Source organism: Ammospiza nelsoni, chromosome 19 (genome assembly GCF_027579445.1).
Source record: "Ammospiza nelsoni isolate bAmmNel1 chromosome 19, bAmmNel1.pri, whole genome shotgun sequence".
NCBI lineage: Eukaryota > Metazoa > Chordata > Aves > Passeriformes > Passerellidae > Ammospiza > Ammospiza nelsoni.
In genome coordinates, this window is record NC_080651.1 from 6839229 (window position 1) to 6864980 (window position 25752).

At 42.3% G+C, this 25752-nt stretch overlaps 1 protein-coding gene across 1 annotated transcript in view; it reads left to right on the forward strand.

Annotated features, from left to right (window-relative positions):
• TNRC6C (trinucleotide repeat containing adaptor 6C) overlaps window positions 1-25752 on the forward strand; it is a 105450-nt gene that overhangs the window by 26133 nt on the left and 53565 nt on the right. Inside the window, exon 4 of the mRNA XM_059486098.1 lies at window positions 21055-21408. Coding sequence (XP_059342081.1) covers window positions 21055-21408 — 354 coding nt within the window. The remainder of the gene's footprint in view (window positions 1-21054; window positions 21409-25752) is intronic.

The window sequence follows — 25752 nt, forward strand, 5'->3', positions numbered from 1 at the left end:
TGTCATAAAGACTGCCAGGGTGGGTTTTGCTGCCTGCTTTTCTTCTAGCCATCCTCCTGCAGGTTTAGTCAGCACAGGCGATCAGTTCCTGGCCTGCTCCACTCCCACCTCATCTGAATGCATTTGTTTAAAGCTGATACAAAATAGCTTAAGTGGTTTGTTACTCAAACATCCACCCTGGTAATTGAAAGGGAAAGTATCCATCCAACCCTCCAGCTTTATATGCAATAAAGGTAAGTGCTAAATCTGCAAACAGAGAAGTAAAAACAGTTAAGCCTATATACTGCAGTAAGTCTAACATAAAAAGTGTTTTGGTAAATATTTTTATTAGAATTGTTAGCTGGAAAATATTTTTATCCCTTGACTGTAAAGCAGAGCTGGTCAATCTGTGCCTTTGAACCTCCATGATCCCTGCAGGTCTGTCTGGCATGTTCATGGCATGGGACCAGGCAGGGAGAGGTGGGCTTTCCAAGGGGAAAATGGGAATTTCAGCTCATGCTGGGAAGTGATGGAGCAGGATTGCAGGAGCTGGAGTGGCTGCAGTGACCCTGGGGCTCAGCACTGGCTGTCCTCTGTCCCAGAGGTGCAGTGGCTCCTGAGCTGAGCATCATCCCCTTCCATCTGTGCTCTGTGAGGAGCTGTCCCCTCCCCCAGGCCGTCTGGGCTGTGTGCCTTGGGACTCCTCAGAGTGTGATGATTTTAATATGCAGCTTGCAGAGTCAGGGAGCTTGTCTGCAGGCTGGGAGATTGCTCTGCCAACGTTTATGCTTTCATACATTTTATTTTGGGGGACTGAACAGAAATCATGTAACAGTGTGTGGTTGCTGGGTAAACCATTGTGGTGTCACAAATGTTGGCATACTTCCTTCAGGTTATCTGTTACCCCACAGGCAGAGCTGGATATTTTACCTGGAGGAACATGCTCTGCTCTATTAGAAAAGAGAGTTAAAAGGAAAAAAAGAATGGATGAAAAGATCTGAGATCCCACCCCCTGCTCTGGCATTTCTGTTGGGATGACAGGAGTTGCAGCATACCTGTTTCCAAAGCTGGGTTATTTTTATTTCCAAATCAGTCATGTAGATCATTGCATATTTGTAAATTGATTCTTTACTTACCCTGCTCAAATGGGCTGTTAGAATTTTCTCTGCCTGTGCTCATGTGTGTGTGAATCACCTTCCTGTAACCTCCATCCTGCTCATACAGAAATGAAGTTTGTGTATATTGATAATATGCTCCTTCTGGCTGTGGTAGATGTTACTGATGTTTAGTGGTAGTTCCATAGGAAAAAGGGAAAATGAAACTTTTTTAGAGAATCTCATCAGGATTTTAAGTAGAATTCTGACAGAGTGTAACACAATCAGTCTTTTTTCAAAAGAAAAGTCTTGAGTTTTTCTAGTTTGCGTCATATTATTGTAGGAACCAGCAGAGGCATTTTCCATAAGATTAGAAAATGTGTTCCAGCCTACAAATCAGGTATGATTTACAACAGATTTACAACCTCTGACTCATTTGAGTATTTATAGCTTGTGCTGGAATATCTGCCTCTGTCATCTTGTTAGTTAAGTGCTGTGTTTGTACTGAACTGCTGCACATTGTAGTGACAAAATGTGCCATAAATCATCATTGCAGAAGGAGGGGGAGCCCTGCAATAAGTTCTTCAATTAGATCTTAATATGCAGTCAGTTGATAACTTAATGATAACCTGTGGCCATACGTTAAGGCTTTGTAACACAGAAATGTTTTGTTTTTGATAAACGTTATCATGGGGGTGTTCTGCTGCTATAAGTATCTTTAAACAAACATGAATTTGTTCATAAAACCCACTGAGATATCACTTCTCTGATAGAGCAGTAATTACCATTTTACAGCCTGCACAGAACAGAGGATGGAGGTAATTTGTGAGTCCAGCACTGGGTGAAGAGAAGTAGAAAATGCAAAAAGATTGAAGCAGAGAGGAGGAGTAATTTGCATAGTCAAGGAGACAAAGCAAGAAGGATGAGCTGGGAGAATTGGAGTTAAAATACTAAAGAAAAAACTTTGCTTTCCTACCTGCTTTTCTTTCAAGTGGAGTGACTGTGAGGTATTTAATAAGCTTTTTGCTCTCACAAGTGCAAGAAATATTATGAGTACCTTCAGTATTGCCTTTGTGAAGTATAAAAGGTAAACAGTAAATGTATAAATAATCTGTGGTAAACATTATTTGGGTTTGTAGCTCTTTCTGAGTGTGTCTTGCTGTTTGCAAGTCAAAGGTGCCCAAAGAGAGATTTGCATTGATAATTTTTGCAGGGTTTGTCGGGGCTGGACAGCCTGAGCCCTGCAAGCAAGCACTGACACTTCTGAAGGTTTAAATCTTCTGTAGCTCCTGGGAAGCTACAGATTCCCCAGCTTTCAAAGAAATGCTCTTTTCAGACAGCAGAGCAATTAGTACAGGCTTTTGGGAAGAAACATTTATCTCTTAAAGGAAAACAAACAAACACATAACTCTGGGGTTATTTGAAAATAAAAGAAGTAACCATGAAATATATTCTTCCTAATGTACTCCAAGCTTGAGCTGGATTTACAGAACAGCTGCCCCTCAGAGGTGCTTTGATGTCCTTGCCTGGAGCTGCTGCTGCTTTGCTCCAGTGAAGCACCTCCAGTCCTGGTGGTGCCTGGAGAGGCTCCTGCAACAGAGGCTGGACAGAGCTAAAGGAATAAAAGAAGGATTTATTTGTCACTATGATATTTTCTGTAAAATCCTTTTGCCAGCACTTCTTCTCCTAGGAAGCTGAGAAGCCTCAGAAAAGAATGAAAACAATAATTATCTGATTGCTTGGGAATGTGGTCTGGAGATCTTTTACCAAAAGGTGCATCTTCCATGTGAATTGTTTTTAATAAATGACCAATCACCATCAGCTATGTTGGGCTCTGAGGAGTCAGTCACGAGTTTTTATTATCATTTTTATTTAGCTTTCTGATGTATCCTTTCTCTTTCTTTATTGTAGTTTTAGTATAGTATTTCTTTAAATATAATATAATAATAAATCAGCATTCTGAGAACATGGAATCAAATTCTCATCTCTCACCTCGTCCTGAGAACCTCACAACACCATATTTATTAAAAGGCCTTCAGAGGATACACCTGGGGCAGTACAAGAGCCCAGTCTGGGCTTACACCCAAGATAGACCTTGAGTCATGAGTTTTCACACTTTTATAGGTTTTGGTCCATTTTGGTATTGGGGTTAATTGTCCAATTACAGCTCCAGCTTGTGCAGTCCCATCCTCCCAAACAGCTCTCTTCAATTTATTGTTGTTTACACTTTCTGTCCTGAAACAGCCCAAAAGCCCCAATAGTCTTCTCAGACTGGAAAAGGATTGTTTTGTGTGACTGAACTGTGCAGAGAACCTGCCAACACTTTATATGAAGTTCAGAGTCACACACTAAGGCGCTATAGAATCTGAAAAATGTGAAAGGTAAAACTTAAGGCATCACTGATCAGTGCTTGCCTTGTGAGCTTTGCAGATTCCTCATCTAGGAATGGAAAAGCAGGTAAGGGCTCAAGCAGGTACTCCTAGTGCTCCTCAGGTAGTTTTTATTCTCCTTAGAGATGGTCTGTTGTAGTTTGCTGTTCTGCAGATTTTGGCATGTGCTCATAATATAAATACAGGCAGAATATTGCTTTTTCTGTTTCCTCAGTTAGGAATGATATGGGTTTATCAGGTTGAAGATGGCAAGAGCCTGACCTGTAAATAGTTAGTTCTAAAATTAGATAAAAATGGGAATTTTCCAACACTAGACACAATTGGTTAAAAGCACTTTTCAAATGCTCTAGGTTGTAAGGGTTGATACCCTGTGCATCATCAGATTTCTCTTTACATGATCCATTGTCAGATGCACTTCTAGCCTAGGACATTTTCTCTCCAAGAATACCCTTTGAAGAGAGAGCAAGCAGAGACCGGGTAACACAGCTAGGCTTTTCTAGTTTAGACTAATTGTCAGTGGGAAATGCTTTCAGATAAATCCCAGTTTGCTTTCCCAGCAGCAAAACTGCCAATGCAGGTGTGGACAACTGGGTATTTAATGGATAAATTTTAACCCAGCTGCACAGTGCTCATGGTGTTGGTTATGCTCAAACTGCACGCTGGGTTATGGGCATTTATCTGCCCACAGTGGGTGCTTTGCTCCCTGCTGCTGTTCCCCAGTGCAGTGTGTGGAGGCTGTGGGCTGTGAAATAGCCAAACTGCTGCTCTTTTGGCATTGCAGCAGCCCAGGCACTGGCAAATGCTCTATTCTTCTGTCAGTCTGCTTGTAAAATAACTGTTTTCCAATTATAAATAGAATGTTGTCTGATATTTGCCCTCCATCAGAGCATGTATGCCCCAGTATTTCCTTTGTAGATGCCACTTCTGTAACTACTGATAGCAACAAACACCCATCCCACATCTCCTCCCCACCCTGCAGAGATTTGTTTCCTTGGAAGTGATTTTATAGCAAAAATATAAGTGCACTGTTCATCAGTGTGTTTCTTTCTCTCTTTACTTTCTGAACTGAAGTCTGCTGTTCACTTTATTGTTCTTTTAGAGAAATATGTCCATGAAGGCAGTTTCTTCTCTGTCTTGAGGCCTGGCTCACACAGGTTTTCATGGAGAAGGCAGCTAACAGTATCCCATTAAAAAATGACCTATCAGCTTTGATTTATCTGCAGTGTGCTGACCACTTTCCATTATTAGATTATCATCTTGCTACCTGGAGGAGGCTTGTAAGGCATATAAATATAATGTTGATAAGATCTGCAGACTGTGAGCTGGAGGAGAGGTTCATCAGGAAATGCATTAGCTCTCTTTGGTAATGATTGTTTTGAGATACATGCTGGGTTTCTAAGCAAAGGGAAGGATGAAATCCACTTTGAACTGTAACACCAGTAGGTGCTCCTGGAATAGTCACTGTACAAATGCTGCAGAGGGTTATCTTGGGAAAAGGAAGGGAATGAAAACGTGTTTTTGATTATTTTACACTGTGTGTGAAGTGTTTGGCCTGAGGGACCTTTGTTCTCTTGTTGACTGTCTGGTGTTGACATTCCTCTACTCTGAGAGCCCTTGGCTTCCCTGTGTTTTGCTAGATTATTTTAATGTTTTTCCTGAGTTGTTAAAGGTGGTAGCCCATACTCTACAAATCCTACAGGACTATTTAAAATATCTCTTCAACCACGCTCACTCTGGTAAATGCTCCAAAGCTGCTGCTCAGGTGTGCATGGTGCAGCTGATCCTTCAGGTTATTCCTGAACTGGTTCAGGCAGTGCAGAGTGCATCAGCATCCAGAGAGGAGGTGATTTTCCCTGCAGGCATCCTGCCCCTGTGGGGTGCCAGCAGTGGCTCATGCTCAGCTTCTTGTGGGACCTGTGTTTAACAGCAGCACTGGATCCTGCCCTGGGCGTGGCAGCCACTGTTATTGTCACCTGCCCCATGGGAACAGCTGAACTTGGTGTGACTCAGGCTCCTGGTGACCTTGCCCATGTTAACAGAAATTATTCTGTGTTTTAGCATAGTCTCCTAAAGACCTGTCCTGTTACCAGGATGCTCTTACAATTTCAGGCAGAATTTCTGATTTGGCTACTGTTGCTATCTTTTTTTTCATAAACCAGATTTTTTTCACCTTTAGGAGGCCAGACAGCTCTCATGGACTTCTGTTTTGAAGCACATCAGTTACTAATTGTGAGAATTGATGATTCTTCAACTCTGTTAAAAATTCAAATGCCACCTTGAGGTCTTATTATCAAAGCACTAGATATATCACTTTAGATGGGCAAAAAGGGATGGTCTTAACCCTCTCCCCTCTCTCAGACAGGCCCAACAGATGTTCTTGAAAGATATTTTGATTATTCTTGGAAAGGCATCTTCATATTCAGCCTGTCTTTGCTCTAATTTAAGCCCCTTCTTTGTTAGAACCCCTTCTCCTGCTTGGCCCAGGAGAGCTGATCTTCCCCTCTACTGCAGAGACCTTTTTGTGTCTCCTGTTGTTTACTGAACAGCCCATCCAGTTTTCCCTGGTGCTACCATTTTCAGGCTGTTTTTCAAACTATTATAATTTATGTTTTTCTTCTTTGGAAGTCCTTCCAGTTAGTGGAGAATTATTTTTTTAAAATGCAGTATCTGTATATTGTGGTTTAACCCCAGGCAGGAGCTGGGGCTCACTCCCCCCCTGGCAGGATGTGGAGAGAATTGGAGGAGTAAAAGTGAGAAAACTCGTGGGTTGAGATGAAAACAGTTTAATAAGTAGAGCAAAAGTCACACAGAGCAAAGCAAAGCAGGGAGTTGATTCCCCTCTCCCATGGCAAGCAGGTGCTCAGCCATCCCTGAGGGAAGACAAACACCACCACCCCAAATATCCTCATCTTCCTCCTTCTCCCCCAGCTCTGTGTGGTCACCATGGCACCATCTGGTGTGCAGTATTCCCTTGGCTCAGCTGGGGTCAGCTGTCCTGCCTGTGTCCCCTCCCAGCCCCTGGTGTCCCCCCAGCCTCCTGGCAGGGGAGAGGAGCAGAGCCGGCCTTGGCTCTCTGTGAGCACCACTCAGCAGGAACAAAACCACCCTGGGTTATCAGCACACATCCAAACCACAGCCCCACACCAGCTCCTGTAAGAAAACGAACTCTGTCCCAGCCAAAACCAGCTCTTATTGGAGAGTTATTAAGATGCCCCTGAGTTGATCTGTGGACAGCAACCTGCTGCTGTTCACAGGTAAAACCTGAGGCTGATTTATTGTCTCTGCTTTTCAGGCTCACCCCATTGCACAACTCTGTAATCCAGGCTGTTCAGGGCAGTGCTAATCCTTCTCTTTCACTTTTCTGTCCCCAAACTCATGAAAAACTCTTAAGTTTCAAATACCTTATCCCATAAAAACCTCAATTTGATAATGTGCAGTTTCTTTTTCAATCCCCATTTCTCCTGTTTATTCACTACCCATTTTCTCCCTGCTGTATATATTTAAATCTATTCCTTGCTATAATTTCCCACTGCAGTTGTTTGGGCTTGATTGACAAACCATGAGCACCCTTCCTGCAGGTGCTGGGGGTGTCAGGCTCTCCTGTCCTGCACTGGCAGTTCTGTCCTGCTGTGTGAACACCTAGAATTTCCTTTCAAAACAGGAGAAAGGCTTCAGAGTGGACCAGGATGAAAATGTGTTCAGTGCCACCTTTCTTACACAGGCTCCATTGTAGTTCATATCTTGCTACAGCTTCTATATCTTCCTGCCAGTTTCCAAGAGCAATAATTTAATTTTTTTTCCTTTGTTGTATAGTTATCTCCAATCTTGTCCAGTGATCACTCTGGGAAATCAGGTGAGAGGTTGTCTTCAGCCTCCTCAGTTGTTCAGCTATTCCTACCCAGAAAAGATCTGTGGAAGACTTTGTGATTTGCTGCCTTATTATAGCTACTAAGACTTTAAAAAAATATATATAATTCTAACTTAAAATCTGTGGCTGATAACTTAAAAGCATAGTAACACTGAACACTTAAATCCATAATCCCATTTTACTGATACCTGCAATGGAGGTGGGATGTTGAAGCTCATCCTGCTCCACCCCACGGGGTTGTCACAGCCTTAATTCACATTTGCTGGAGATTCAGGGGATGTTTTAATCCTTATTTACCATTTTTATTCTTTTAGTGGCAGTGCTGCCTTTCCTCTGGGTGTTGGGCTGACGTCATTGTCACCCTGTGGCCAGTGGCAGATGTGACAGCTCCGTGTGCTCCCTCTGCTGTCACCAGCTGCATTCTCAGCACAGGCACAGCTTCTTCCTGAAACCCCAATAATGGATAAAACTGGATCATGTGGTTCATAATTCTGAGTGATTTTTGTTAAATAGCCCCTGTTTTTGCCCAAAGTGTCTTGGTGTGTCATGAGTTCAAGTCAGGGTGGTGGGACAGCACAAACACCATCAGCTGCAATTTTCACTTTTTATTTACATGAGAAATTTGGAGCGTGATAGATTTGCCTCTCAGCTGTCTGTCCTCCAAAGTGCAAAATTCTACCTTAAAAAACAAACTTAATAATGCATTGTTGGATAGATCTGCAAAGCCATTAAAGGGCTGGTTTTTTGTACCCTGCCTGGGCAGACATGGTGTTTTCCTCTTTGTTTGCAATTGGCTTTACTGCAAGACATTTTCATTTTTTTCTGCAAAAAGCAGGAATGAAACCCTTTGGAAACTGGACACACTCATTGAAAGTGTGGAGTTTACCCAAAGTGTGAGTGGGGAGGAAGAATCTTAGGATACCACTCATTAAACCAAGCTGTATTTCTTCTTAAAGTGCTGGTGTTACTTCTTTTAGCTAAGTCTAAGCCCATTTCTATGAAATAACTGTGTGTAATGCATGTGGAGTAATTAGGTATTCCTTCCTAGTGAGGGAAAGACATGTGTCTAAAATAAACTGAGCAGAATTTTTGAATTAAAATGAAGTAATAATATTAAGTTATTATTAGTAATCTTTATTAAAACATCTTTAATTTCTTTTAACATTCATGTAATAGAATCTGATTTACTGGGAGTGGCATTTAATTAATTTAATTCAATTTAGAGAGTTAACTCTATTACATATTAGTACAGAAAATTACCTCTGAACAGTCATTTCTCACTGGTGACATGCAATAAGTTAATTTAGCTCGGAGTTGGTTTGGGTGCATTGTGAGTTCTTGGTGAAAGTTGCTATGGTGACACAGGGTGTGGGATCTCAGCACCCCAGGATGGAGGTGCAGAGAGGCCGAGACCACCCTTGGGGGGCTCGGGAGTCCTGGAATGTTGCCAGAAGTGTCTGGTGGCTGGACTTTGATCCTACACAGGAGATGACACCTGCATGAGGACTGGGAGGATTCCACTGGGTGAATGGTGAAGGGATAAGTTAATTAGAGTGTAAAACACAGGGTTTAGGATTTTGGTACAAGGGGGTCTAAAGAAGTAAGATGGAGGAATTGGGGCGTGTCCTGTTCTTCTTCTTCTTCTTCTTGGCCTCCATCTTCTGTGGTGATGGTGGCACTTTGGGATTGGTTATTACTAGAAGTGCACCGGTTAATAAGGGTAGAAGGTATTGGGGAGAAATGATAAATATTGTACACGTAACTCGGGTATAATGATAAGTGACCGCCCCGGGGGCTCGCAGTGTGCCCATGGCTGACTTGCTGTGCAGACCTCTGTCGGGCTGAAAGAAAATCTTTTAGATAAACAATTAATAAACACCGAGACTGAGACAAGATCAGAAGTCTCTCCTCGTCCTTTGAAGCGTCGGCTCTTCAAGGCCATCCCTGGGCCTTTCCAGGCCACCTAGACAGCACAGAAAACTTACAAGTCTAAACAGCTGAGAAACCGAGCAAGTGGCATCCCTGAGCTATCTCCAGACATAAATCAGCAAAGAAAAACATGAAAGTTACAACAGGGCTGTCACTGGGACAACAACCCTGCTGGAAACATGGGGTGGATCCTGTGGCCTTGTTCTCCTGCTCCACGTGGTACTGGGATCTCAGAAGAGTTTCCCTGGGCTCTGCTCACTGAGGGACTGGGCTGTCCTGTTACAAGGGTTGCAGGTGAAGAGAGGAGATGAGAATGTTGACCTTATGTTCAGAAGGCTTGATTTATTATTTTATTATATATATTACATTATAACTATACTCAAAAGAAATAGAGAGAAAGTTCTCAGAAGCTAGGTAAGCTAAGAATAGAAAAGGAATAAATAACAAAGTTCTGTGTCCAGGCAGAAAGCAAGAACAGTGGTCAGTAAATACAAACATCTACTCGAGACCAATCACAGATGCACCTGTTGCATTCCACAGCAGCAGATAATCATTGATTACATTTTGTTGCTGAGGCCACAGCTTCTCAGAAAGGGGAAAAATCCTAAAGAAAGGATTTTTCACAAAAGATGTCTGTGACACTGTCCTGCAGGATGTGCTCAGCAAATGAACTCACTTGGGGTTTCCTTTGATTCCACCTTACCTGCAGGGAAATGATTGCTGAGCTCCCATCAGCTTTTAGTCTGCTTTTCTTGAAGAAATTTTCCTGAGGAACCTGAGTAGGAGAAGGTGTGTAAACTTCTGGAAGTGCTTTCTTCGCATTCCTGAATAATTTAAATCCTGTTTTTCCTATGTAGCATTAATGCACAATGGTACTGGAAACGTAAAAAATCTGTTCAGCTTAAGTGAATTAATGAAGAGTTTGCTTCAGATTTGGTGTTGAATCAGAAATGAAGAGTTTGTTTCTGACTCTCCAGGTCTGACTGTCAGGTAGATGAGCTTAGAGTTCCAAACAAAAACCTTCCAGCATTGAGAAGCTCATTCAGAAAAACACTTGCATATGAAATGTCATGTTTAGGTTTAAAAGGAAGTATTGAAGAAACTGAAATATGATTTTTAAGTTCAGGGTATTTTCTTCCTTCCCCCACTGCAACTCTGTATGCAGACTTAAACACTCATTAGTTTGTTTTATCTCGAGAGCATGACTTTAATTTCATTTGGTTTAGCTGAATAAGGGATCACTCTTCATTCTGGGCTTCAAGTTCTTCTCAGCTGCTCTTTTCTGAAGGCAAGGATGACATTTTCATGTCTTTCAAATGCTAGGAACTGCATCCAAAGGAGGATGTAGAGCCCCAAACAGGTTTTTATATTAGAAAGTCTGTGACATTTTATTATTAGACTCCCTAAAGTGATAATGATATCCCTATGGGTTCTGTATGTCAAAGACCTACTTGCTCAAAGCAACAATTTTCAAAATAATTTTATGAAACATAAATGAACACATCTTCAGTTATCCTAATAAGGACACAAGATTTTAACAGGTAAGGCCAAAATATATTAGGTTTACCTTTCACTGACTTGGCTCCATTGGCACAATTTCTCAGGGTGATGCTACCTGAAAATTGGAATAAATCCACACTGCCCAGGAGTGGGGGAAGCTGCTCCATGCTGGACACTCTCTTGGCTCTGCTTCAGTTTTTCCTGCTGACTGATTTAAAATGATAGCTCAGATAACTCTACACTATCTTTAGAGCTGTAGTATAAACATATTAAGTCTTCTTTTGAGATAGAAAATTAACTGGAAGGGTTATGCCAAAATTACAGAAGCCGGTTACTGGTTGCTCACAGAATTGTTGCTATTTTAGTGTCACACATAAAATATTCATTTGGTACCATAAATGCCCATGACAGGAGGGCTGAGGCTTGGTGTTTGCACAGCCTTTAGTCAGTGTGACACGTGTGCCCAGTGCCATGGTTCCAGCAGCACAGGCAGTGTCAGGCAACATTACACTTCCCATGTGAGCAGCAGCCCTGTCATCTGCAGGCAGTCCCAACCTGCTGCCATGGGCATGTTTGAGAGGAATTAAATATCCCCCAAAACAGAAATAAAATACCTGGAGGAGCTGTATTTGTGGTTTCCAGGAGAAGAAAGTGCCTGTGTGTAGTGATGGGATGTGTCTGGGCTGTTGGGTGTGTCCACCCTCTCCAGGCCTGGGGCTCCCTGGACACTGAATTTTGGGTACACAAAATCACACAGGCACACCTGGCAGCCCAGAGGTGTCCTGCACTCACTGATCTCTCTATCCACATTAGGATATTGATCCAGAAATACACACTGGTGATTGCAGGCATTCCAGAAAACACCCAGAGAGCCCTTACCTTCCTTCCAGCTCCAATGTCCAAGTGGAAATAAAGGTGTTGTACCTGCTGTAGCATGAGTGTTTGGTATTCCCAGTTGTCCTGGGTGGGATGGCAGCACTGGCTGTGCCCTGGGACACCCTGAAACTCCAGGAGCACCCACCCAGCATGGACAGGCCGTGGTACAGCACACATTCCAAGTGGGAATCTGTGTCTGAGACTCTGTGCACTGTGTGTGCCAGTGCTGAGTGATCTCTGTGGAGCAACCCCAGCAGAAACAAGGGGGATGTGAGGCGTGGGGTATCTTTACAATACCCAACCACATCTGTATGAAACTGGAAGCATTTTCACTCAGATTCACTCTTCAAGCCTCAGCTGAAGAGTGAGCTGTATGTGTAGATTCATCACTATTCAAAGTGAAGGAAATTTCAGGCTCTTGTATCCAGTAAATCAGTGGATACTGAGAATATCCTCATTTTCAATTTCTTAGGAATGTATTATTTACTGGGAATTTGCATATTTAACTGTTTGTGTGTATAGTTTAACAATTTGATTTCTGCTGTAAAGAATATTTACTCCTCAGTCTGTGCCTGGAAGTTCTCTGTGGAAAGGAGGAAGAACACGTCAGGTGTGATGGCTGTGCCATTTGTAAATTTGTTTTTAAAAAATTCTTTTGCATATGAAAACTGTGTAAAACATTGTGTAATGAGATTAAATGCACACAGTCAGTTTAAAATTGAAGGATTCACTTCCTGGGTCTGCCCAGACTTTTCATGTGACTCTGTATGAAGTTATTTAATCTGTTATTATATGCTTGAATTTTCCCACTGGCACTTGCAGTGATGATGGTGTTGGTTTTGTGTCATTTAACTTTAAACTGTGTCCTGTCTTCTCTGACTCTTTTATTGTGTAGTTCCTGCTGGGGGTACCTTGCCTGGAGCAGCACTGAGGAGGGTTTGGATTCAAGGGGGAGCACATGCCCATGGCTGGCTCCTGACATCCTTTGCTGTGTTCCTGAATTGTTGGGATTGTGTTTGGGATTGTGTTTGGGATGCTCTCATGTCCTGTTGGTGGGATAGAACTTATATTTTTCCCTAGTGGGTCTTTATGCAATTAGTTGATGGAGTTCAGATGTTCCTAAATACTCTGAGAAGGAATACAAGATGTGAATTCTCTGTGAAGAGTTCTGAACAGTCTATAGGAAAGTGTTATAAAACCTGAAAATACTCTGCCAGCATTTCTAACCACTTGCTGAGAATCCTTCACTTAAATCTGAGCTGCCCTCTCACTTAAATTTTACAGTAGTAATTTCCTGCACCAGTTAATTCATCTCAGCAATGACTCTTATCTCCCTCCTGTCCTTTTCAGACAGTTGTTAATGCAGTTGTTTCTTGATGTTATTAATATGGGTGATTAAAAACTTCTAATAGCTTCATTATTTTCCTTTAGAATAGCCAAGTTCTCTGGAGGTGGGAGTTGGGTTTGCAGGAGTCTGAATTCCAAGTGTGATGATGTGTTAAAGGAAATACTCCTGTGCTGAGGTGTCAGAGGCTTCAGGACAGAGAGCAGCTTTTAGTTAGGTGAATTCATTGATTTTTTATCTGTTGCTTTTCAGGGGTAGCATTCGGGCAGGTCTGTGTGCAGAGATGTCCATGATTAATGCTGGTACTGGAGAACTCTCGCTTGAAAGGAAACAGATGAATTGTTAATTCTTGAAAGTTACCATCTGTTCTCAGTTCTCGTCCTGCAGGAATGCTGCTCTGTGAATTTAACTGTTTAACCACAGTTCTGGTTCCTTGCTTGGGCTGCTGAGTTTTTGCCTGGTGTGTACAGTCCAATTTGTGCTCATCAATTAGCTGATGGCAAACCCCATGTGTGTGCACTCAGAGCTTTCAATAAACATGAGAGAGTTTGGCTTGCAGTGGGAGAGCATCATATTTACTTTGGATTATCAATCTATTGTTGATGACAACCTATCAACCTAATTAGCTGTACCATTTTTAATGGCACAGCTAATTAATTGTGAATTTAAAATTAAAATTATAATCAGTGTTAACATGGAGGAAAGCAGTGAGGCAAATATTAAAACTGTTAAAAGTATAAGTATTCTTCACAAGATTGCTGCATGTGACACCAACCTGAGTAATGTAGAATAGGATTGAAAAAAAACCATAAAAATACATGTTGAGTCACCCAAAACAGGTTTTGTATCTTTCTGTCAAAAGATGTATTTGTCACCATCTCTGCTGACAGATCTGAAAGAAAAAATGTAGATGCTTTTCTAGAAAGGGAAACAAAATCCTATGTCTGAGCTCTGAAGTACTCAAGAATCTGTGTTTTTGTTAGGAATTTGTCCAGCTCTTAAGAAAAAAGTTCAATTTGTGAATAGAGTTGGGCTCTGACCCTTTGCTGCACAGAAGTTCTGCCTCAGGGTGGGCTGTGCTGGGCTTACACAGAGGATTCACTGTGGTGGTGGATGGATAAAATGTCACTCAGAACTGATATAATTTCAAATTTACATTAATCAAGAACAAAATGGAGAGGATCTGCAAGCAGGGCTAGTGAAGAAAGGCCACATCTGAAACTTATTTAAAAACCAGCAGAAGCTGGGGGGGAGAGTGCTGTGGAATATCAGCCTGAGGGAAAAAGGATTTCTTTGTGATGGCTGAGGGAAGTAGGAGAACTGAGTAAGATGGATTTGGAGCTCTGTTTTACATGCAGAGTGGTAGAAAATGTGCTCTAAAGGTTCTTGAGAGGTCATTTATTCCATCCTCTTGCCCTGAGACAAGATCACCGAACCTGTATCATGTCTGCAGATAATCCTTAATCATCCTTATTGTTGGAAATGTAAATCCAAATCTCCCTGACTGCCATTTAAACCCATCAAGTCTTGTTTTATTCACTGTGGGGCAGAGCAAAATATTTCCTCTTTTTTGTGTTTTTTAAAATTTGTGTACCCAGTGTCTTGTACACTGACCACTCCCTTACCTCTGCCTGCTGTGGTAGTTCCTTTTCCAGATTCCCAATTCCTTTGTGCCCTTTTCAGGTGGTCCAGCTCCATCTGGAAGAGCTGTGGGTACAGCCAGGGAAGGCTTTGTGATGCCAGGCTCCAGTAGATGGGTTACTGGTTGTTTATCCTGTTCCACCAATTGGAATCTTTACAATCCAATTGGAAAATTCCAAATTGGAATTGTTACAATTTTTAAAATGATCTTTTCCTCCTTTTTGTTTTATGATCTGCTAAAACATTGCTTCTTTTTCTGCAGAAGTGCTGTGGGGTGAGTTGTTTGCTGTTCTGCATTAATTCCCCCTGCTCATGACGTGATTCTCCTTATTGAATTGTAGGAGTTTTGTCACATCTCTTCTCCAGTTCCTCACTGCTGAGCTCTGATCCTGTCACACAGTGATCTGACCACCCCCATCTTCCTTCTCCCATCTTGGTGTCATTTGCAGATTTAATAAGGATATTCTCTAGTCCATCATCCAGCTGTTAAGGAAATATTGAACAGCGTAGGCTCGGATCAAGTCCCTGTGGAATCTCTTCTGAAACATTTTCTGTTTTGACAGCAAGCCATTGATTCTCCCAGAGAACATTTCAACCAATTTCACATTTTGCTCACATTTCCCCACTTTGCTTATGACAATATCAAGTAAGAATGTCATTTCAGCAGCCATTACATAGTTAGGATATATAGAGTGAGCTTTGGCTGGTGGGACATGGGTGGGAAATGTGAGCAAACAGACAGAACTTGTTTGAACTGAGGTGAATGAAAGAGTCTGAGGGGTGGGAGGAACAAAGGAGTGTCTGGGGTCAGCTGGGTTTGTGGATACATTGCTTTAGAGTCAAAGTGGAGGTGGGGAATGGAGTCCTCAATGCTTCTCTATTTCATAGCTTTGCATAAAGCCAGCTGTTAAGAACATAAGACCTTCTATTGTTGAGAAATTCCAATAACTAATTTAGAAATTTTCCATGAATTTTGCACCTTCCTGTTAATTCTTACTCTGACTTTAATTGCCTGGCCAAAAAAAAAAAAAAAAAAAAATCAAGTTCTGTATAGTAAGTCCAAGTTGGTAGAAGTCAGAAGTCTGTCAGGAGAAATGGATTTTAGATGAGATTTTTGCACTGGGGTGGTGAAAGACTAAGGAAGGAAGGAAATGTTGTAAAGGACAAGAGAAGAAGGTGGAGAGGAAACCTCTGGAAGAGGAAGCAGAAGAAGCTGCACCATGATCAGCTGTGAGGGGGGGAAATGAAGTTAAACCAGGAAAAGACTTCATTTGTTCTGGGTATTAGATAAATGATATCATCAGGAATTGGCCCAAGGTCAAGGCATTTCTTTAAATAAATGGTGACAAAGTTCTAAAGCCACAATAACTCATGTATTTTTACTTTTATCACTCAGTGTGGGCTTTGATGCCTAACAGCAGCTTCTGGTTACAGTGTTAAAGCTATTAGAAGTTTGGGGGTTATCTTGGCATTAGACTGCAGGTTTTTTCTCCCCAGAAGTTCATGATTTTGGGGGAGGGGATGATCCAGGCAGAAAATTTGGCATTTTATGTGTAAAAGCGTTAGAAATGGGTTTTATGCAATAGTTGTGAGCACCTTTGCTGTTACCAGCAGATGTCACTGTGGATAGCAAATCCCAGCATTTAGGAGACAAAGGAGGTAATTTGCTAAATGAAAATTCAGCCTTTGAAAGTAGATTGGAGGGGGGGGGGAAGGCAAGAATATTTTTCCAGCAACAGACTTCTGTGAGCAAATAAAAATGGGTTTCTCCCTAATGAGGACTTGTGGTTTTGCCCACTCTAATGCTGTGTTTGGTGGCTGCCTTCAGAAGACTTGGGTGAGTTCCTGGTGCTCTGTGTGACCTTGGAGGGGGTGTCTGTGGGTTTGTGCTGCTGCTCAGCTTTATTTGGAAAGCCTTTAGTGTTTGGAGGGAGGTGAAAGCAGCAGTGATGTGCTGCAGTGTGTGTGTGAGTGCAGGGAACTGGCCGTGGAGGAAGTGGCTTCATTAAGGTTGATTTGGAGGGGGGAGCAAGATGAGGGAAAAAATTGCCCAAATGATTGGCTGGGAGAATAGCTCTGAATTATGGGATCCATCTGTTTCCTGTAATGAATTCATAAACCCATCAAACAATGACCTGAACGAATTGCTGAAGGAAAAAAATAATACACTGGCATGATATGTTTAACGCAGTGAGGCATTGGCATTGTATAATCAAAAATTCTCCTCACATCCAGCACTTTGTAATGGAGCTGCTGTGTTTAATAGAAGCTGTAAATAAATCCTGTCACAGTAGCAGCCAAGAATGCATTTCTGGCTTTAACTGTTTCTCTTCTGGAATGTCTGGTCCTGGAAGGCTTTAGAAATGCAAGTTTTATAGAGCTGGAGTGGGGGATTCTGAAATACAGAGACATGTTAATGAGGTGAATGAAAGGCAAAAGCTGCCATAAATCAGTATTATGTGGCTTAACCAGTTTCTTTCATTTATGCATGTTCTTTCCTTATGTCATAGAAATGTACTTAAAAGCTATTGTTGTAATTGAAATCTGTTGGACTGATCCTATTCATTATATTAATAAAATCCACCTACAATTGCTCGTAACACTTTTTTATGCAGTTGGGATTCCCGAGATTGTAATCATCAAAAAGCATATGGAGTAATTATTGGATTTGTTTGGGTAAAATTGGATTAAGAAGTTTAGATACCATTAAGTACTGATAATTATTACAAGCAAGCTCATTGTTTAGTGTGTGTACAGCTCGGAATGGAGAGTAAGCAGATACCCATCACAAACATCTTAAGAGCAAGCAATCTCAAGGCTTTCATTTTATGCCTTTAATTGTATTTTTGCAAGAGCCTTTCCACTTAAATGTTTTTGCTTTAGCTCTTTAATCACGTGCTGGTTATGAAAATCACTGCCTGTTAAATCCTTTCCCCCACATGATTTAAACAACATTTTTTGCATTCAGCTATAAAATGGCTAAAATCTGTGTTTTAATTCCTGCCTTTCCAGCAGCTGCCCACATGCCATTAGCAGTGACAGTGGGTTCCTTGCAGGTGGGAGGTTGGGCAGGCTGCTCCTGGGGCTGCCAGGGCTCTCTGGGGGTTGGCAGCTCTGCCCTGGTGCCCACAGTGGGTGCTGCAAGGGGCACCCACCATCTCAGGGTGTGGGATGGCTCAAGGCTTCATAAAGATGCTGTTATTGCCAATATCACACAGCAAAATTCGGAATTAGGACAGCCAGGGCAGACACTTGAAACATTTGGTATTTCTCACAGTGCATATCAAGTGAAAATTGCTGGTTAAACATTGCTGAGGATGGCTTTTAGAACACAGTCATATTGTCTTTGTAATATATATTCTTTAAGTATTGTTGCTGTGTTTGAAGTCTAAATTCCAGTCTGGTACGAAGCTGGAATTTAGGGCTCAAGCCCATTCTTGTGATGTTGTGCACTCTTCTTTCTTTATTCCCTGTCATTTTGTAATCAAGCAGTTCTTTTCCAGCTACCATGATTTGTAGACATAGTATTCTTGCAAGAGCTTCCATTTAAGCACTCTTTAAAGAGATTTTGATGTACAAAATAAAAATTACTTTGCTGTGTTGATTAGAGAAAAAAACCAGGAGCATGAATATGCAGAAATATTTTCATTCTAAAATACTGTGATAATTTGATTTTCTTTGTTCTTTTCTCTCATCTGTAATTCAGATATGTGGAGGGAACATTGTCTCTAACACTGGGAAAATGGGTTTCTCTGGCCTCACCTTTGTGATGAAACACCTTTGTTTACATTGAAGTGAAAAGTGTTGTCTATTCTATGACTTAGTGATAGAACAGTGATTTCTAAAAGATATATCTATATGCACACCTCTGTGTAAGTATCAGATGTGATTTATATATACAATATTGAGAATATAATGCTTTTTAAAAAGCTGCCTGTCTTGTTCTCTAAAATACCTTTCCATTTAATTAATATTCCTCACGAAAATCTCGGGGCCAGACAAATCCCAGCTCTGCTGGCATGGTGCCAGTGAGTGGTTTCCATTCTCTTGTCCTTTTCCTCCTCTTGCCTGGCATTCCCTCTCAGCTGCTGGCACCAGGGGGTGTGTGCTGGAGCAGCTCCCTGGCTGCCATGCTGGGTTGTTTTTGGTTGATCAGCCTGTGTCTGCAGTGCTCTGAGTGAACCTTGTGGTAAATGACTTTGCAGAAATCCTGAGTCCTTCAGATCTCACTGGTTGTAAATGTTTGCATCTCTGTGATGGTGGTGGTAGTAGAGGTAAATGCTTACATTGCAGTACCAGTAGTAGCAGAAGCAGTAGGAGCTAAAATAAATCCATTACAATGAAGTCAGACTTATATCTTTCACATCAATTATCTATTTGTATTGTGGAAACAGAATAGTTTTCATATGCATGTTGAATATGCAGATTTGGTATTTGAAAATAATTACTCTGCATACCACAATTCTTTCTAGCTACTTTTTAAATTTCAAAACTGTCTGTTTAGGTGACAAAGCTAAGGAAGGTTTGTTCTCTGCTCTTCAGGTATTAGTAGTACTTCAAATTTTTTAATATTCTTAGAGTTCCTTTTTTGTTCAGACAGAGTCACAGGTGAAAGTATTTAGGCTTCCAAAACAAATAGCTTGGAGAAGTGAAGTGCTGATGGCTCTGTCAGACTTTTTGGCATATTTTACTTGGTCAAGTCCCTGCTTGTTTTGAAGCCACCCTGGGCATTCCCTTGGTGCTGATCACTGCTGCAGCTGTAGAAGTTGTTCTTTTTTCTCAGTGTGTCAGAGCCTGGAGAGAGGCTGTGGGTTTGTAGTGGCTGTGACAGAATTCAAGCTACATTTGAACAGTGTCCTTGGGCACTCCTGGGGAGGGTCCTGTGTGAGGCCAGCATTTGGGGGATGTTCCATGTGTGTCCTTTCCCACTCAGCATATTCTGTGACTGAGAGAGCGGCAGTTTTGCACTTGTTGGATGTAACTTGTGATGAAGAGAGTTTCTCTGTGTGACCAAAGAGCTGCTGCCAGGTGAGCTGAGCCAGGGCTGCCATCCCCCAGCACCATGCCCACTCCCTCCTGTCCCAGAGGGACCTGGCACTGCTGGTTACTGGTGCCAGGTGTGCAGGCACATTTCAGGGCGGCCTGGCTGGCTCACTGCAGGCTGGGATAGTGTGGGAGGCATCACATGAATGCCTGGAGTGCAGATGTTGGTGGCTGGGATGTCCTAAGGTTTGGATAAAGACCACAAGAAACCCAAAGTTTGTGTGAGTGCTGAATAAGCTGGTGGATCAGATCTTTTAGCTTGTTTGTTTGGGAGCTTATTAGAAGCTTGAAAATGTTTGTTTTCATGGATGTAGGCCCTGGGATTTGATGTTAATATTGGCAAGGTCACCCCCGGACTAAAAAAGGCAGTGGGGGCTCAAGGTGGGTGCAGCAGAAATGAGTGTTCTGTTCAATACTGAATTGCCAAAGCTTTCTTTTCTCCTCCCTCCTGTTTTAAACCATTCAGATGATTTATTTCAGTAGGGCATAAAAGCTTCCAGTACCATCACAGAGAGCAAACCTACACAAAAAGTAACACACTCTGCCAACTTCTCAGTGGCTGCAAACCATCAGTTTACCTGTTAGTTAAAAACCAACCAGATAGCTTTTCAGATCCTAAACCAAAGATGATTTTTGTTTTCCCCCCTAGTGCCAGAACCTATTAAGACCAGTTTAAGCCAGTTTACCCCAACCTGCCAGTACCAGTACTTCCACCAGCACTCTCACCAACAGCAGCAATGGCAAGCACACCTGCCAATGGGCAGCAGCCTGGTGTTTTAAACCATACAGATGATTTGTTTCAGTAGGGCATAAAAGCTTCAAGTACCATCACAGAAAGTAAACCTATGCAAAAAGTAACAAACTGCCAACTTCTCAATGGCTGCCAACCATCAGTTTAGCAATTAAAAACTTAAAAACTAACCAGATATCTTTTCAGATCCTAAATCAATGATGATTCTTTTCTTTTGCCCTAGTGCCAGAACCTATTAAGACCAGTTTTACCTGTTACAGTTAAAAACCAACCAGATAGCTTTTCAGATCCTAAACCAATGATGATTCTTTTTCTCCCCCCTAGTGCCAGAACCTATTAAGACCAGTTTAAGCCAGTTTACCCCAACCTGCTTGTACTGGTACCAGTACTATCACCAGCAGCAATGGCAAGCGTGTGTCTGCCAAAGGGCAGCAGCCTGCTGTTTGAAACCATACAGATGATTTATTTCAGTAGGGCATAAAAGCTTCCAGTATCATCACAGAGAGCAAACCTACACAGAAAGCAACACACTGCCAACTCCTCAAGGTGGCAAGCCATCAGTTTACCTGTTAGTTAAAAACCAACCTGATAGCTTTTCAGATCCTAAACCAATGACGATTCTTTTTTTTCCCCCCTAGTGCCAGAACCTATTAAGACCAGTTTAAGCCAGCCCCAACCTGCCGGTACCGGTACCAGTACTTCCACCAGCACTCTCACCAACAGCAGCAATGGCAAGCGCGCGTCTGCCAACGGGCAGCAGCCTGCGGCGTCCCGCTACCTGCCCCGAGAGGTGCCTCCCCGCTTCCGCCAGCAGGAACAGAAGCAGCTCCTAAAGCGGGGGCAGCCACTGCCCACCGGGGCTCTCGGTGCCCCCGGCCCGGCGCCGGGCACGGCAGCAGCAGCGGGAGCCAGCCCTCCTCCTCCTCCTCCTCCTCCTCCTCAGCAGGGAGCAGCGGCACAGCAGCAGCAGCATCCCGGCAAGGCGCAGCCAGGTAAGGGCGGGACCGGGGGAGCGGCTGCTGCAGCAGGGAGCTGCCTCCTCCACTGCTGAGATTGGTTTAAATGCTATTTGAAAATTTTGTTTTAAAATGCCATTTGAAAATTTCGTCTTAAAATGCCATTTGAAAATTTTGTTTTAAAATGCCATTTGAAAATTTTGTTTAAAATGCCATTTGAAAATTCTCGTTTTAAAATGCCGTTTGAAAAGTCCCGTTTTAAAATGCCATTTTCAAATTCTGGTTTTAAATGCCAATTGAAAAGTCTGGGTTTAAAATTCCATTTGAAAATTTCATTTTATAATGCCATTTTGAAATTCCGATTTTTAAGTTGCCATTTGAAATTTTTGCTTTAAAAATCCATTTGAAATTTTCCTTTTAAAATGCCACTTAAAAATTTTGCTTTAGAAATCCATGTGAAAATTTCCATTTAAAATGCCGTTTTAAAATTCTGGTTTTAAATGCCATTTTGAAATTTCATTTTAAATTGTCATCAGAAAATTCTGGTCTTTAAATGTCATTTGAAAATTCTGGTCTTGAAATGCCATTTGAAAATTCCCTTTTTAAATGCCATTTGAAAATTCCAATTTTAAAATTCTCTTTTAGAATGGCATTTTAAAATTCCAGCTCATATTCTTTCTCGTAACATCTTCTTATTTGAGGATTACTTGTAATTCTTGGCCATATACTCCTGTTCTGACACAATGTGCCATTTCTGGCATCCACTTGTAAAATATTTTTTTGTTTGTTCATGTGCTCAAAGCTGTGGGGTCTTCCTCCAGTTTGGTTTTTTCCCCTCTCGTGTTTCTTTGGTAGCTGTAATGGATCTTCAGGAAGTGTAAATATTTAGTGGTGATTCTTACAGAAGCATTGGTAATTTGGGTGTTTACAGGTTCTATCTATCATTCTGATAATTTTAATGTTTCTTGATCAGTGTTTTGCAAGTTTGTGAATAAGGAATAGAAACTTATGTTCTGTCGTGACATTTTTATACCTTTGGTTATGCTCTCAATTATTATTTTCACCTTAGGAAAAGAATAGTTTGGGAAAAGGAGTTGAGTGTCTTAGGCCTTTTTACCACTTCATTCTGTCCTTTGCAGGTCACAGAATGGTTTGAGTTGGAAGGGACTTTAGGGAACAGCTATTTCCAGCCCCCTGCCATGGGCAGGACACCTTCCACTGTCCCACGTTGCTCCAAACCCCGTCCAACCTGGCCTTGGACACTTCCAGGGATCCAGGGGCTTCTCTGGTCACCTGTGCCAGGGCTTTCCCACCCTCACACAGGGAAGAATTTAATCTCAATATCCCATTTAATGCTGCCCTGTGCTGGTGAGAAACCATTCCCCTTGTCCTGTCCCTCCATCCTTTGTCCCCAGTCCCTCTCCAGCTCTCCTGGAGCTCCTTTAGGCATTCCCTGGAGATCTCCCTGGATCCTTCTCCTCTGCAGTGAGCATCCCCAGCTCTCCCAGCCTGGCCAGAGCAGAGGGGCTGCAGCCCTTGGAGCTTCTCCATGGCCTCCCCTGGACTTTTCTCTCCTGCTCTCCATCCTCCTGATGCTGGGAGCCCCAGAGCTGGACACAGCACTGCAGGTGGCTCTCGGACTCACAGGCCTTTCTTTGGCTGTTGGAAATTGGACGTTGAGGAATAAATCTCTTCATTTTCCTGAAGCTCCTGATGGGAAATAAGAGCTCTCTTCAATGGTGTGAGCTTTGCAGTGGGGATGGGCTCAGTGCTGCACATCCCCTTTTCCATCTCTGCTTTGTGTGGATGTCAGGCAAAGCAGGGATTGTTCTGCCATACAGTTATCCATGGCTTAACAAAGTGATCTGGACTAAATCATAAAGGAGGGGTTTGATATCTTGAATATTCGTCATGTCTGTGTGATCTCAAGTGTTGCTCATTATCACTCATTAGCACTGTCAAACATCACAAAATCTGGATCTGAACTGTCTGCAGTTTTTCCCTTTGGGCATTAGTGAATCTTTCACTATTTTTGCTGCTGAGCAGAACTACAACAGAGAAAATTCTTTGGTGTTGTCCTTAGAAGTTTTAGTTAGATAAGAGAATAATCTCTCTCTGAAATTACAGCTTCTATGGTTATTGAAATGCATTTGAAAATATCACTCAGCTACTCCCCAGAAACCTAAAACTGAACAGACAAAATGAAACAATTTATTATTTATTAAAGTGGTTCTTTTTTAGGAAGGGTAGAGATTCTGCTTCTGTATTCTCAAGTATTTGGCTTTAGTGTGATGGAAAGTAATCATTTCCCAGCAGTTCTCTAACTTTTCTGACAGCAGTCTTCCCTGCAAATCCCAGTTCATCAGGGATGGTTCTGACATTCTTGGCTTCTTCTGGATTGGGAAATGTTTGTTAACTGTCAGACTAATGTTCTGTGGCAGAGATATGTTTATTATTTTATTATCAGAGCTCTGGAACCATAGAAATCATAGCATATTCTGAGCTGGAAGGAGCCCTCAAGGATCATCCAGTGCAGCCCCTGGCCCTGCACAGCCACCCCAACAGCCCCACCCTGGGCATCCCTGGCAGCCTGGGGGCTGTGCCCATTCCTGGGGAGCCTGGGCAGTGCCCAGCACCCTCTGGGGGAAAAACCTTTCACTAAAATCCATCCCAACCTCCCCTGGCACAGCCCCAGCCATCCCTCAGCTCCTGGGGAGCTGAGATTGGAGCTGCCCCTCTCATCTTTATTTATGTGGCACACTCAGAGCAGCCAACTGCAGTGGCTCAGGCTGCCTGAGGGTCAGGAGGTTTCTTCCAGGCATCCTTGTAGATGGATCTGAAGCATCTGTGTTTGAATTAAATGAAACAAAGGCCACTGTAAATCATAACATAACTCATAAAAGAACTTTCCTTGTAAGAGTATAGTACGAGCTGTCTGACTTTGATCTTGCCAGATGCATTTCTACCTTGAGGCTTTATTTTTTTCCCAATTCCTATTTTAACTTGCTGTATGTGTAGTATTGGCAACCCTCAGCAGATGTTTTACACTGTTGAATTCGTTCAGGGGGTTTTATTTTTTTGCTTCTTTTATGTTACCATTGGAAAAATTCAGAGGACAGTCAAGGTTAGTAGAAATGAGAGGAAAAGAAACAGTGCAGCAGCTTTTCAGCTTCATTTTATCTTATTGCCCTAAACAAGTTAACCAAGATCAAACTCTTTGTAAAAGTGCTACTTGGCAACATAATCATGGAATGGTTTGGGCTGAAGGAACCTTAAAGCTCATCTCAAAAACTGGGACACCTTCCACCAGACCAGCTTGCTCCAAGCCCTGTCCAACCTGGCACCAGTGTCCCACCACCTTTAGAGTGGAGAATTTCTTCCTAATATTTCACCTAAACCTACCCTTCAGCTTACAGCCATCCCCTGTGTGCTGTCCCTCCATCCCTTGTCCCCTCCAGCTCTCCTGGAGCCCTTCAGGCTCTGGAAGGGGCTCTGAGCTCTCCCTGGAGTCTTTTCCAGGTGAACATTCCCAGCTCTCCCAGCCTGGCTCCAGAGCAGAGACATTTCCATGGCCTCCTCTGACCTTACTACTCTGAGTAAATAATTTCTCCCTCGCTTCAAATCTAAAGCTGCAATTTTAATTACTCATAGCAGTTTGTCCATAGAGTCACAATTGTCCTGTTGCTCTTTACTCTCTAAAGTCAAAACAAAAGATTTCAAAGGCACCACAAGATCTGCACCTTTTGGAACAGGATCTTAAACAGACTAAATCTTGGCTACCTTTTGTCTGCTGACACAAGGTGGAGATTTCTTTTGGAGAATGAAATGTTTGGAGATTTCAGTGCTGCCCTTTTGCACTCAGAAGGAACTTGCTGAATTCTGGAGCTCACGTAGTTCTTTCCAGCAGGTGGAGCATCAGCTCATTTGCTGACTGAAGGCACAGGAGGAAAAAAGAAATGTCCAGCTCAGTTTATAATGACAGCAGCTCTGTGCCTGGCTGCCCTGGGGGGCCCAGGAGGAGTATCTCTCTCCTGAGAGACCTTTGTTGCCATGAATTGCACATATCCACAATCTTACTCAATCTCTCATACAGGCTTTGGTTTTAATCTTGTCAAGCACGAAGAGGAAAGAAGTAGGAAAAATATCCAGGGAAGGCCAAAGCCTTTTTATCACAGCTGTTGGGGTTTGAGTGACTGTTAGATTTAGAAAAAATAGGGAATTCTGTGTCCTATAAACATGAAGATTTTCCCAGAAATCTTCAACTGGTGTGGTTTTGTGAATATGAAAATGAAGAATTTTAAACAGGAGAATTCTCACCAAGAAATACTTAATCAAAAGAAAGTTTTTTACCATCCTCCTCTCAGCATCAGTAGGAACTGT